Source organism: Bactrocera oleae, chromosome 5 (assembly GCF_042242935.1).
Source record: "Bactrocera oleae isolate idBacOlea1 chromosome 5, idBacOlea1, whole genome shotgun sequence".
In the NCBI taxonomy this organism is placed as follows: Eukaryota; Metazoa; Arthropoda; class Insecta; order Diptera; family Tephritidae; genus Bactrocera; species Bactrocera oleae.
Window position 1 is genome coordinate 33,042,124 of NC_091539.1, and position 15,165 is coordinate 33,057,288.

A 15,165-nucleotide genomic window follows, 5' to 3' on the forward strand; every position below is an offset into this window, starting at 1 on the left:
TATTTTGGTTGGAGTTCTTGCGCTTTGCGGTTATATTTTTGCTCAGTTAAATGGGTATGCTTTACACCCATAATAATTATAGGAGTAGATGTTTTTCGGTTTTAAGAAAAGAAAATTCTAGTCAATTTATGAAAAAATAAAATTCTATTAAAATTAAAACTACTACTTACCAATGTACAGTTTTTAAACTTTCAGCAGACTTATCTAAAATTCCATCGCGCATATTGTTTTTCATAATCTCAAAAAACTTTAGAAAAATATGAATGAAACCTCTGGGGCTTCTTTTGTGAAGCCTGTTAAGAACTCATTTAGTTGGATATCAGCTAACCATAAATCGCCTTGAATATATTATTACAAATCTGCTTAGGTGTTAATTCGACTATTTCACCTGGATGGCGGGATATTGTAAAAGGAAGTATTGAGAATATTCAATATCATCTTCTTTCAAGCAGCTTATGCAACTGGCATGTGATAAATGTTCAATCCTAACGCATAAATTCCGATCTAACAGTGTTCAGTTAGAACTCCTACAACCATTGAAAGGTGAACTTTGCTGAGAGCGAAGACCTCACTAGATCTCTTACGATTTACCCTGGGTCAGAAGGACCTTGCGAGTGCGCAGTTACTAGTACTTGACCTTGACCAACGCTTGCTTAGCTGATCTGAGGCCCACCGATATAGTAGTAAACCGCAAAAAGCCAACTGAGGTCCTACCCATTCTGCAACTAGTGAGACTAAAGTACCAGAGCTAGCAAGCTCATCAACCTTGAAGTTTCCTGCAATACTGCTGTGGCCCGGCACCCAAACAATTATCATCATGTAGTGCATCGATGCCGAAGCTAAGGAATCTAGACATCCTTTCACTAGTCTTAAGCGTACAGTCACCACTCTGACGAAGAACAAATTATAATACCTGCTCATTTTAACACTCAAATCTAATAGATATTTGGTTACAGATATTTCAATTACTAGACTATCGAACTGAGTCACTGATTAAGTTAAAAATTCGAATTTTGTATTGCGGTTCAGCGAACGTGTGCTTCACTTTTTATGATTTAATTTAGATATCTCATAAGTTATCACTTTTGTAATTTCATGCTTATCCATTAAATCGGATAATAACTACTATCAGTTCTCATATAATAGTTCTGAGGGACTACTAAAATAGCGTTAATTACATAGGGTGTACCATCGTATACCTGCAAATTCCTTCAACTTAATCAAATTGGTACATGAAGTTAACATTACTTTCATTTATTTCAGTATGAAAATTAAAAAAAGGATTTAGAACTCCCCGATATGTATCGTATTTATTTTCAGTTTGATATATCTAATACTACTTCCAATTAGTGGTACAAACAATTATACCAGAAGTTTCACGATATCTATATAACATAAGTTAAATGAAAAAAAGTTATCTGTACCCCTCGACTTATAAAACATACAATTATTAGAAAATACAAGTATCTTTAAACTCGGAAGATATACATGGGCTGAAAAGTCTTTACTATATTAAAATTTGGTTTAGTTTTGGTTTGGCTATCCATTGAACATCGATGAAACATGGAATTATTATGTGAATCCCAATAAGCAATGACTTAAACCTTGCCCGCCGACTGGTGGTTTTCGGATGCTTCAATTTAAGAACAATCGAATGCAATGTAAAGAAACTTCGATTATGTTATCCTAGTTATGATTGGTGTTTTAGACACAATGACTCCTGCAGTAAAATTAAGAACCGGAACAAAACAAGTAAAGAAGGGCTAAGATCGGGTGTAACCGCACATTTTATACTCTTGCAACTTGCAAAATCAAAGCCTGAGATATTCCTTCAGGTGCTGTCAAGCTTTATATAAAAAATATTGCGAAAAAATTAAACACCCATTATTCGAAGAAATCGTGAATAAATTTAAATCATATTTGGTATCTTCTTAACTTATATTGTAGCCCATAAACAGTTACTCAGTTTTATTGTTATACTAGCTGACCCGGCGAACTTCGTACCGCCATAGCGTAGCTTTGATGCACTACTTTATTTTGTATAGCTGACAGTTGTCCTATCTTAGGTATGAGTACATCTTCAATTTAAACTGGAATCTATAATATTCTCCATATAAAAATGAATCCCTATTTCCCTGGTCTCGCCATAACTGGGAAGGCAGTAGAATTTAATTAAGTAACCACATTTCCGAACAAACGATACACTTTCAATATACTTGTGACGACACTCGTTACACGGCAAACGGGTTTCATTTTAATATATGTAGATTTTAGTTCGTGTCAGCTAAAATTGTATTAAAAACACCTTTAAATGTGATATAAGTATATGTTATTAACTCGACCGAAAATTCAAAATTTAATATATAATATATTGAGTTGATGTGGAAAACGTCAACCAGAGATCGGAATTCAGTGTATAAGAGCTATTAGGTTTAGACCAAGGTACATATTCTAATTCAACGATAAACCACATAATTTTTAAGAAAACTTGTCAATTTAAGTTCAATAAAATATCACATTTTGACCAACATGGACGGTTTAAAGTGAGGTGAAAAGACGGAAATCATTATATAGGGTATATTGGGAACAAAGAAAGAGATTGCATTAAATTTAACATTGCTCAGGTACACTTGAAAAGATAATTTGAAGTAATTTTATATATAAATAACACTCACTGATCGACATATTCGGCATAGAATAACGAAAACCATTAAAGGTAGAATTTGGGAGTTGGGGGTAGTATTGACCCCATTTTATCATTTTCGCCCATACCACATCCTACTAACATGCCACATACTAATAAAATGTTCCCTGGGTTTCATTACCTCACACATCATCACCAATGATATGGAGTAAAGTAAACCGGTAGTTCAAAAATCCTAATATTAGTTATATGCGGGCTAGGTCAAGTTTTCGCCCAATTTTATCCATTTTAGACAGAAAGGGACACATCTCGCACATTGACCGATATTTTCGGTTAAAAGTTGACTATATGTACTGGGGCCACATATTTGGTACCTAGGGGCTTGAACAGTTTTGGTTGGACTTAAACAATTTTTGGTCATAAGATGGAATACTTTATAGCCATTATTCGTGCAACATTTTATCCTGACGTTGGTAGTCGTCGTTGTAGTCCAATTTTGCCCATTTTCGCATTTTAAGAGAGGAATGTCAAAAGAACGTTACATACCGAGTTTGGTCGAAATCCGTCGAGCAGGTTTCGATATATGGGTTTTCCCTTAAGGAGGGCGGTGCCACGACCATTGTCCAATTTTTGTTTTGGCCCCCTATAAAGCTTAGTTGTACCATACTATGTGTAAAATTTAATGGTCCGATTACGCCCATCTGCAATACCAACCATCTTACGGCGCCCAGAAATATGTGTACCATTTTTCATCAAGATATCCCAATTTTTACTCAAGCTACAGCTTGCGGACGGACTAACAGTCACCTGGATTTCAAATCGTCTCTTCATCCTGATAATTTATATATACAAAACTCTATATCTAACTAGATTGTGGTGATACAAGTAACTGTTAGGTAAACAAACCTATTATACTCTATAACAACATGTTGCTAGAGTATAAAAACATGTATTATTTAAAATTGTTAAATAACAACAATAGTATATTTATATTAATGAACATTCTCTGTATAAAGAGTCTAATATGTATTAAAAAAAATAAATTTATGGAAACCTGAGTTTCGAATTTTTACGCTCAAAAATTTGGAATTAAAAATTAAATTTTTATTTTTTAATCCCGATGTTGGGTCCAGGATGTTTAGTATTAAGAATTTAAAATTAAAGATATTACTTTTTGATTTGAAAGAACTCCTAAAAATGTAAATTCTAAAGCAAATGCTATTTTTAATTTTAATTATATGTTTCAGATAGAAATTTTATTTTGTTTTTCAATCCGGTAGCTGAAATTAAAAATACAAAATAAATAAAAAATTTTAGTTCAAGTCTTAATTCAATTATATTTTTAATGCATTATTTACAACCCTGATAGAAGCAGTATTTTTATACCTTGAACAGGGTATATTAAGTTTTCCACAAAGTTTGTAAAACCCAGAAGGAAACGTCGGAGACCCTATCAAATATATACATAAATGATCAGCATGATGAGCTGAGTTTATTTAGCCATGTCCGTCTGTCTGTCCCTCCTTCTGTCCGTCTGTTTGTCTGTTACGCGAACTAGTCCCTCAGTTTTTAAGCTATCGATCTGAAATTTTGCTCACGACCTTTTCTCCAAGATGTTGCTCATTTGTCGGAACAGCCGATATCGGATCACTATAGCATATTACTGCCATACAAAATGAATTTGGCATCAGTTATTTTCTAAGGCAACAATGTAATATCCGAAGAAATTGTTTAGATCGGATCACTATAGTATATAGCTGCCATACAAATTGAACGATCGGAATCAAGTTATTGTAAGCAGCCTTTGTATTTGTGAAGGGTATTATAGCTTCGGTGCAACCGAAGTTAACGTTTTTTCCTTGTTCTTAATGACCTGACACGAAAGCAAAAATGTATGTTATAACTGTAAATTAAGCAAATCCTGAAACAGTAGTACTCAACAAGCATTAGTTGAACAAAATTTATTTTTTATTTATTCGAAGAAGAAGAGTAATAGTCCTGTATGGGATCGAATCGTATCAGTTTTTACTAAGTAGCCCCCCTACAGCTTATATGCCCACTCTTTATTAGCTTTGAATATTTGTGTATGAACATAATTATTCACTTAAATAAAAGTTCACAAGTTCACATTGATACATATATTTCTGCGAGCTGTCCGTAGTGAATACAAATGGATGGTTATTAGAAAAAAATGTTGACGACTTCATTATTATCATGAGTACTATCATTACATCGCAGATTTAATCATGCAAATAAAAGTTCACACATTATCGGCAAATTGTTTCAACGAAATTGGGGCAAGAAGAATTTTTGATATATATGTGAATATATTTTTTGTTCATTTAAGGGTATATTAGGTAAAGTAAAAAGTTCGTTCGGTTTTTTATTGATTTTTCAAAAGATGATAACTTTGTGTACATTTTTCCGATTTAAGTCAAATATGCGCCGTTTTGTTCGTAAACTTGTTGCCAACGAGATGCCAACTTCATTTTACCCCTCTCGTAGAAGACTGCGTCCATATTGCCAAAAAACTCGGAGAGCCAATTTTCACAGGCCTCTTTTGAGGCCAACTTCTCACCATTAAGCGCGTTTGGCATGGACAAGAAAAGATGGTAATCACTTGGTGCCAGGTCCGGACTATAAGGTGGGTGCACTAGAACCTCCCATCCGAGCTCCAGGAGCTTCTGGCGAGTCACCAAAGACGTGTGTGGCCTGGCGTTGTCCTGATGGAACACAATTCGGCCTCTGTTGATCAAAGATGGCCTCTTCTGGATGAGTGCTGCCTTTAAGCGGTCCAGTTATTGGCAGTAGAGGGCCGAACTGAGCGTTTGGCCATAGGGGAGCAGCTCGCAGAGGATGATTCCTTGTCCATCCCGCCAAACACACAGCAAAACCTTCCTGGCCGTCCATCAGGTCTTGGCCACCATCTGGGCCGCTTCCCCGCGCTTTGACCACGACCGTTTGCACTCGATGTTGTCATAAGTGACCCACTTTTCATCGTCAGTCACAATCCGCTTCAGAAACGGGTTGATTTTGTTGCGATTCTGCAGCGATTTGCAGATGGAAATTCGGTCCATCATGTTTTTTGCGTTAGTTCGTGTGACACCCAAACATCGAGCTCCTTTTTGAATCCAAGGTTATGCAAATGGTTCCAAACGGTTTTCTGGCTTAGCAATTAAATAAGTGCTCACGTGACGGTCTGTTTCCACTATTTTCATGATTTTATCGCAATTTTCGACGACAGGCCTCCCGACGCGTGGTGCATCTTTGACATCGAAATTACCGGAACGGAACCTAGCAAATCACTTTTGTGCTACACGTTCGTTTACAGTATGGGGCCCATAAACTAAATTAATGTTTTCAGCCGCTTTGGCTGCTTTTTCGCTTTGATCGAAGAAAAATTGTAAAATATAACGAATTTTCTCTTTGTTGGTGTCCATCTTTGACGAACGCTCACAACGAACTGAGTAAATTAATCGAAAAACTGTCAAAGACAAACTTTTAGCGCGAATAAACACGTTTTCAGCGCCGTATAGTATGACATGATGCGACACGTAACACTAGTACTATGGACAATAACGTAATCTCTTAGATAAAAACCGAACGAACTTTTTACTTTACCTAATATTAGCATAAGCTACACACATTACCTATAATCCCTATTGTTATGTCAGCAATTATTGCTTATGGTTATCTTAACCAGATTTTAAAAACAAGCAATTAAAATCATTTCATTTCCGTGTTAGCAACAAGAAAACGGCAATAAATTTTCAGAATAGTGACTTTATTAGAAAAAGTAATTCATTTCATTGTATTTTTCAACTGAATTGCATATTCATTACTTACGGAATGAATGTTAGAAGGTACGAGGGCAGTTCGACAATCAATTAGACATACCTCTCGATAGTGCTACTATCGCCAGAGAAGTATACTATAGTGTAGTATACCCGCGTAGATACTGTGACCAATATTCATAATTTCGTATTGACAGAGTTCTTAAATAATTGGCTCAAAAGATTGCGGAGCCATATTCTGCATGAAATTTTGGGCATGAGAAAGGTGTCAGCGTGTTAGGTGCTACGTTTGTTTTACGCTATTTAAACGCAATGTTTTTGAGTCCTTTCGTGAGCGGCGACGAAACGTGGACTTACTGGTACCCACAAACGAACCGTCGAGGTGAACTTCACCCAGCAAACTGGCTCCGAAGAAGTATAATTACGTCGCCTACGTAAGAAGGCCAAAATGGTTACTGGGTTTTAATATGCCGACTTACTGGGCCGATTTCACATCGAATTGCAGAAAAAGAAGGTTCGGTTTGGTGAAGAAAAAAGTGTTCTTCGACCGTGATAAGGCACCAACTTACACATACGCCGTTAACAATGCCGCGTTGATTAAGGTAAACTGTTAATTTGTGCCATATCTTCTGTATTCTCCAAATTCGTACTCGTGGCATTTGTAACCCAATTATCCATTTGATCCAGTTTTGGTGACAAGGTCGTTTATATTATACGAAAAATTCTTATTTGGTTTAATGAAGTTATGAGCGGTTTCAACCAATTTTTTTTAGAGCAAAACCTCATTCCGAATTCGTTGCCTTATTTTTTCGGGTATCCATTGTGATTTAGCCCGAAGGATGTAATTAGTATAAATATGGTGGAATCTCTATTATTTTATGTATAACGACTAATGTTCGAGAAATAAGTATTTTAATTGTAATATAATTCACAAAACGGCATAACATACACAGTGCCCCCTAATGTTGTATTTTAAAAAGGCGTAATCAGGTATATTAGCATAGCATTTTTTATTATTAATTTTAACTAATTCGCAATCATCTGAATAACTTACTTACGGACGGTTTTCGAAATTATAATGTGGAACAATGCAAGTGGTTCCACCAGGATCTAAAAGTTATAGAATATAAAAAAATGCATATTATCATCAATTGTTAACTAAGTTTTGATGCCCCACCCTCTATCATTCTGACAGAATGATGGCACAGACCATACAATACTTTACTGTGACGTGTAAGAAAATAACCGGTAAATTGTTCCTCTAGGCACATGGTCCATTGATAATTTTTAGTTCTCTTAAACCCGTGTGGGTTAGTGTAAAGGCCTGCAGAATAGTGTTTTGATAGAAACAGAGGCCTGTTAAGATGACCCAACCCACCAACAAACATACATTTGCTAAGACTGAATCTTGTTAAAGGTATGTTAGTATATTCGCCGAAGTACAACGTAGGGTATCTAATAATACATAATAAAGAAGTTTTAAACGGAAAACTCAAATATATTGCAGGGAAATTGAGAATTTTTGCATTTTTTAAATTTTGGGTCACCCTTATGGTATTTATTGCATTATGCATTTGTATGTGCTCGTATATGACGTTATGTTACAAATATAAATATTCCAGCGCATACGTTTCAGCACTCCGGAAACACCAACAGCGATGCGCAATATTCCTACACCACTTGAAAGAAATAAAACTATTCTAAATAATAAATGTTCTGAGGAATTCTCGCTCATGAAAATCAGTTATCAATTAAGCTTGATGATTTTGCGCGATTGCGCTCACGCTCAAATTTTTCCTGCATGACTGCAGCGCGAGGTTAATGCGAAGACGATTGCGAAACGCCCATCACGACGTCAGAGTGAGCAGCACGAAATAAAAGCTTAATTCATTAGTGATCTCGCAGCCCAGTTGCTTAAGCAGCTAATGCAAATAGAAATGAGCATATATTTTGTTGTTGTTTTTATTGATGTTTTTATTGTTGTTGTCATTTATTTTAAACAAAATTGATAGGGCGCGTTGATAACTCGCAGCGCTAAGCGCAATCAGAGAATATGAACGTGCTGCGACAGCAGAGCGACTTGATTACTGATCGTAAACATAGCAAGGCCGCAAAAGTCGGAACGCGCACTGCTCGTACAGTTGACTGTGACACGAGAAGCTATAAGGTTGTAAGAAGCAGCCGGAAAACGCGCACCCACAACGCGATACGGCAATTACACAATACTGTGCTACTTACGGAACTTTTATTCGCATTCGATAATTTAGCAAGTGCATAGCCTAGTTAAAATGAGCGCCAGTCTCAGTGTTTTCTTGCTGTTGCACCTAATTCTGCTATTGCTCAGCTTCACCGACGCAGCGCGCAGCATGAATCGCCAGCAGTTGAAGACGATCGAACGTTATATGGATCCGAGCGCGGACCCCTGCGATGACTACTATCAGTATGCGTGTGGTAATTGGCAGCATGTGCACCGCGATGCTGAGTATTACGAAACAATCGGTCTCATCGACTACAAAGTAGATCAGGAATATGCCCTATTATTGAATAGTATACGTCGGCGTCGGCGTTTGCGGCAGGAACACGCGTTTGTGCGTAAACTGCTCGACTACTACAAGTCCTGTCTAACAGTGTACGATTACATGCCACAGTTGTATCTAGATTGGTTGCAGGAGCACGAACATTTGGTATGGCCGACAGTTTTACCTAGTCATTCCGCGAAACGACGGGGGAAAATGTTGCGCTACGATTGGCTGCATATGTTGGCCGTGCTACGGAAATATGGAATGAACTCAGTTTTCATCGAGGAGACGGTTATACAGCGACGAGACTATGCACGCGCCTCCGCCATTGATTTGGACAAACCAGTGCTAAATGGTGGGTTTCAGCCAATGCCATATAAGGGCTTCCTATTGATCATGGAATATTTGGGTGTGACGAATGAGGAACGGAAGAGCAAACTATGGGATGAATTGCATGAGTTCGAAACGAAGCTAAAGAGTTTAGATTTTGTGGAGGACACAACGGAAGAGGGACAGGAGAGCGCGGCAGCACAGCGCGAAACTACCTTAGCAGAGCTGAATATGCCATTTTTGACGCGCTACATGGATATCTTGCTAGAGAAGCCGGTGGATCCTTACATGAAACTGACCATACAAAATCTGCCGTATATGCGCCTACTTCTTACCGTATTGGACGAGCATGAACCCGAGTTCATATGCCGCTATTTGATGCTGCGCTTTCTCTGGTATCTAAATATCGACGGGCCGCGCAACTTTCTTAAAGGTGATTGCGTCTCACATACACGCAGTATGATGCCGCTGGCTATGACCTGGCTGTACGAACGCCACAATCCGGAGCTCATTGATGAAAAGTCACACATTGAAGCGCTTTTTCAAAAATTATTGCAACATTTTACACAAACACTACACAGCAATGCCAATCAATTCGATGGTCACATCTTACGTTTCTTGCAAGACAAAATTGACACGATGCGCATTAAAGTCGGCAACCTCCCACGCCCTGCCACTAGTCGGTTAGTGGAGGAGTTCTACGCTGAATTGCAAATTGAGGCAAAAGATTTTTATGGTAATCACTTGCGCTTACTGCAACACTTCACCCGCGCCAAACATAACCGCTTAAATGAGTTACTAGCACAGGACGACTCATTCTTTCACCTCGAGGATCCCGAAACTGGCGCTAGCTCTTCACCATACTATCTGCTGCGCTCAAATATAGTTATTGTACCGTTAACGCTGCTGCACACGCCTATCTATCATCCACAAATGCACGAGATCTTCAAATACAGTTCGTTGGGCTTCCTTTTGTCGCACGAGATCACCCACGGCTTCGATGACAGCGGCGTCGAGTTCGACAAGCGCGGCAATATGCGTGGCCCCTCCGATCGCATTAAATCGAATCAAAGGTTCGATTCCAATTTGAGTTGCTTGCGTTTACGAAATCCACAAATTGTCGATGAAAAAATAGCCGATGTCAGTGGGCTGCGCTGGGCGTACGAGGCGTACTTTCAGAGCAATCAAAGCAATCCGAACGCTAATGTGCGCCCACTGCATTTCACCAGCCTATCACCGGAGCATGTTTTCTTTCTGAACTTCGCACAGTTCTTTTGTGGCTCTCCCGTTACCAGTACACGGGACCTAGAGTTTAGTGAGCATGGCTCGGATAAAGAGCGTGTCCTAGATGCGCTAGCGAACTTTGCCGAGTTCGGACGCGTGTACGACTGCCAGATAGGTAGTCGCATGCATCCACCGCGAAAATGCCAACTTTGGAGGTAGCAAAGGCATGAAGAGATGAACTCAACAAATTACTATGTACGCTTGTGTGTATTAAAACTTAATTATTGTATATACCAAAAGTTGTGTTAGTTACTATTGAAGTTAGTAAAACTAAAATTAAGGTGTAAATAGCAAATGTATTTAAAATACTAATATATAATATAAATATAATTAAAATTTAAATTAAGTGATTTAGAGCCAACGTAACCCATCGTAATTATATGTGCGTGTGTGATGTTCATCATGTCATTGCAAAATGATCATATACAGTTATATATTGAAATTATACGAATAAGCAATTACAACTATGCGCTATAAATAAAACAAAAGCTTTGTTTAATCAAATAATATAATCATAAGTGCCTTATCAATTTGTTGAAATTTGTTGCTGTAGCGACACAATCTTATGCATCGTCGATTCCATTGAAAACGAAATGTTTGTGTGGTTTTGAAACAATTTCCTGATATGTCTATATAACGGTGGATTATATACACATATGCAAGTACAATAAAAGTATACATTTTTGTGTAGGTGCGACGGACCTAATGGAGGTCACCCAGCTTTAGTTTTATTTGCTTTATATTTAACATTGACAACGGATCTCGTGCTAAATTTTCACCATCAAACATTAGTCTGGAAATAAGAGCAACAGCAGCAATCTCTGAGAAATGGAACACAGAAAATATAATTTTTAAACTGTGACAGTCCAAACTGTTAAAAAAATTTTAATGTACCAAACTTGGTGAAAATTGTTCAAGTGGATGTTACAATACGGAATTTCACCCAAAAGATGGCGGTGCCAATCCTATTTTTATACGAATTCATTCACAGTTCTTCCGCACCATCTTTGAAAGTTTTATGCTCATGGCAGATTTTAACCATGACTTTACAACCCGTTTCAGTTATCTCGGATTTTTTTTTTTTGGTGAAAATTAATTAATATCAGAAAGATCGGTGATTAACCCAGGCTTCCTAGTTCGTTGGTAGGGCTGCAACCTTGGCCCACGAACCTGCCATAATAATACAGGTTTAAATCGCGAGCCGCTTGCTCCAAGGCAGAAGCCTACTGTAGCCGTCACTATCATGTGAAGCATCCTCTCTCGCAAAATTCTTTTGTGTTATGTGGATTGTTTTAGCTTTGGTACTTACCTTCGACTTTATTGGCTTGGGAGGCCCTGCCAGTAGCTAAGCTACCGCCGGAATCACCATCAGGATCATTGCAGTTACTAAGCCTTCTCATCCCGACAATATAACAATCGTTTAGGTGTATTACGAGATGACTGCAGAAGTTTATTGTAAAAACATGTTTCATATAAATCAATATGCCTTATTAAGTGAAATTGTAAATCAATTTAGCCAATCGCAAAAAATAGTAATATACAAATCGATTTCCATTATAGCCTGTGCTTAAAATATTAACTTCGAAACCAAAAAGACTAATTTAAAACGGTATAATCATAATATGGCGGCTTTGGTAAGATATTGACCGATTTTAACCTTTTTTGTTACCAAAACACATTATATAGTATTTCGTAATATTAATACCCTCCGAGCGGACGGATGTATTATGTGGCAAGTTTTGCCTTTCTTTGATGCTTAAGTTATCTAATGTACATAAGATTAGATTGGTCGATGGTAAAAGTTTGCATGTCATTTTAATTCGATCTCTCTCATTCTAAATGGGCGTTATAAAAATCTTATGTGTCATAATCCAAAGGATATATGAAGTTTTACTCAAGTTTTTACAGGGTTGGTAACTCTTAGTCAGAAAATAACGGACAGAGTTCATGTTTATAGACGTAACTCTCGTGGTTCTAACCTACCTTTCAAAAAGACCGTCAAATGGAGAGATGAATCACATTTGTGGTAATAATCCAGATAAACTTAATAAAGATCACATTTCACACAGGAAAACTTTTCGGATTTCGATAAGACTATCATGAAATTGTCAGCAAAATTTGTAAATCACTGTATATCCATTAAAAGTATAGAACATTATTATAAATCATACTAACACTTACATATAGGCAACCAGCTTGATTATATAAATTGCAATTTTTACAGTTCTAATTAACAAACACCATAGCCCCGGTGCAGTTACAGGAATACAAATCAAAAGTTTTCCAATGCAATTCCAAACACAAGCAAATAAATTGCTGATTAACGCTGCCTGCAGCAAACAAATTAAAATGTCAATCCTAAAACAATGAATTGCATTGAAACAACTTGGTTAAAGCAAAATCAAGAGAATTGGCTTATGCCTTGATATTTATATTTCCCCCCTAGTAAATTTTACATGTTCGTTGAACATGTTACAATGCCCTATTTCCAATATTTTGAAGCACTTCCCTCAGATATAAATAAAGCTATCCAGTTGTTTACAACTTCCAAAGCATGTAGATATCTCACTAATGTGTTACGATTATTTCTTATTATTTCTCTACTTTATTATGACCGCCTATTTCAATCATGCCAGTTGTTTGTTCGATTCGCCACGCTTCAAGTTATTTCCGATAATAAGCATAAAATGAAACAATAAGCATAAATGATTTTATTAATTATAGCTTCTGCTAAAATTACTTTAAGAATGGGACTTCTTGGTTGACCATTTCCATAACGAGCATTTGCTTTGGAGAGAATACTTTTTTTTATTTCCCACGTTCTATTTATCTATTTATAGAGTACTTAGATAAAAATACTCAGTAAAGGTATTAGTAGTATTACGTGTAGTAATTTGCGCATTTAAGTGTTTTCAGTTTCGATAAGTTGGGTTTTGAATTGGCTATTCACAATTGATTTCTGTGTCGGGAATTATGTGATTACATGTGAGCAACTAAAATGCACTTGAGAAAAACGTGCTGAGCAAATTACGACTTATGCAAGCCGATAAAATGTTAATAAGCCATTTCATACAAATGATATCATCATACACAAACATTTATAAATGAACTGCAACAAAAAATAACATAAAATATTGTGGATTTAATCAGAAAAATTTAAATTAGTTAGCCATGTATATGTTCTTTTATATACATGTGTATAGTGTTTAGCCTATTCAAAAGTACACATATTTCACATAAAAACTGGTACAAAACTGTAGAATTTTTTTAATAATGCAATATCTTTTTGAATTTAACTAAAGCGACGGAAACCAATATATTCGACATTTGGGATCTGGCAAAAGGAGTAAACTATTGTATTTGGACACAAATACACAATATAATACGTTAAGGTTTAGTTTTACTCCATTAAATTTCTTCAATTTTCTATTAAAGAAATTTACTTATTGACCGATATTTATATATATTATATATATACACGACAAAAATCATCGAAGAAAGTGGAGGTATCATCCTTTCGATCGAAATCGACGTTTTTTCGTGAATATGAACCGATTTCGCCAATGCTTGCTGTTTCTTTGGAAATTCTGCATTGCGTCAGTTACTCAAGTTCAAAATTTATTTATTCAGTGGACAATACAAAATAGCTCTCATTACTCTATTATACATTATAGGCAAATATAAAAAATAATTGAACTGAGCATTTTTTTTCTTCGTCTATTTTCGGTGGCAGGTAAATACAACTGGTATTAATCAAGATCATTGTTGGTGTGCTTTTCAGTTATACAATTTTCATCTTCGATATGTTATATATTGTTTATGTGAAACTCATGGTTTAAGACAAAAGCGACTGGAAAATTTGACTTGGCCGAGAGATCGCTATACAAATAAAAACAAAAAATAATACTGTTAAATTGCATCCAATGGTTCTCGCATTGTTGGTCTCAAAGTGACTCTATCTCTGCTAAGTATATTTGGCAAAAAGTCCATTTTGGAATTTCGTGTTTTGGTAGAACATTATTTCCTAAAGGGGAAAAACACCATTGATGCAAAGCAATGGCAGAATTGGCACTGGGTTGTAAAATGTTTATCGCGCGATTTTAAAACATCGTTCCTCATTTGTCTACGATCGATAAATTGAAGAAATTAAGTCATCATCTCGTATCTCACCCACCGTCCCAGCCAAATATAGATCCCATCGACCGGACTAAAAAAGTGGGTCGCTGGAAAACGGTTTCAAATGAAAAGTTCAACGTAAAAACAAATTCCTATTTTGAAAACCTCGAAGCTTCACACCAAAGAACCGGTATCGAATTGTAAGAGCGTCGCTAAATGGAGAATATTTCGAAGTAAACACTTTTCAACTGTTGAGGAATACACTTCGATTGTATTATATATTTATTAGATGTAGTAAAATTCCATTATTTTCCAATAGTTGGCGTTATTTATCTGAATCTCGCGTTGTATTAGTCCGATGGGGCTCCGCTAGAAAGTGTTAAAAATATCACATTTCGTACTAAAATAAAAGCACTGTTTCGATTGCCCAACAGCTAAAGATTGTACAAAAAACCTTTTGAAACCATTTAAATAAAGC

At 36.6% G+C, this 15,165-nt stretch overlaps 1 protein-coding gene across 1 annotated transcript; it reads left to right on the plus strand.

The window, feature by feature from the left end:
• Positions 1-8,539: 8,539 nt before the first annotated feature.
• Positions 8,540-11,083, plus strand: LOC106624881 (membrane metallo-endopeptidase-like 1). Its single transcript, XM_014244663.3, has one exon. It carries the CDS (start codon positions 8,727-8,729, stop codon positions 10,728-10,730), a length of 2,004 nt encoding a protein of 667 aa, XP_014100138.2. The 5' UTR covers positions 8,540-8,726; the 3' UTR covers positions 10,731-11,083.
• Positions 11,084-15,165: the final 4,082 nt, after the last annotated feature.

Bases quoted from the DNA above. Each gene is read 5' to 3' on its own strand.
- LOC106624881 (XM_014244663.3), top strand. From the start codon at position 8,727: ATGAGCGCCAGTCTCAGTGTTTTCTTGCTGTTGCACCTAATTCTGCTA.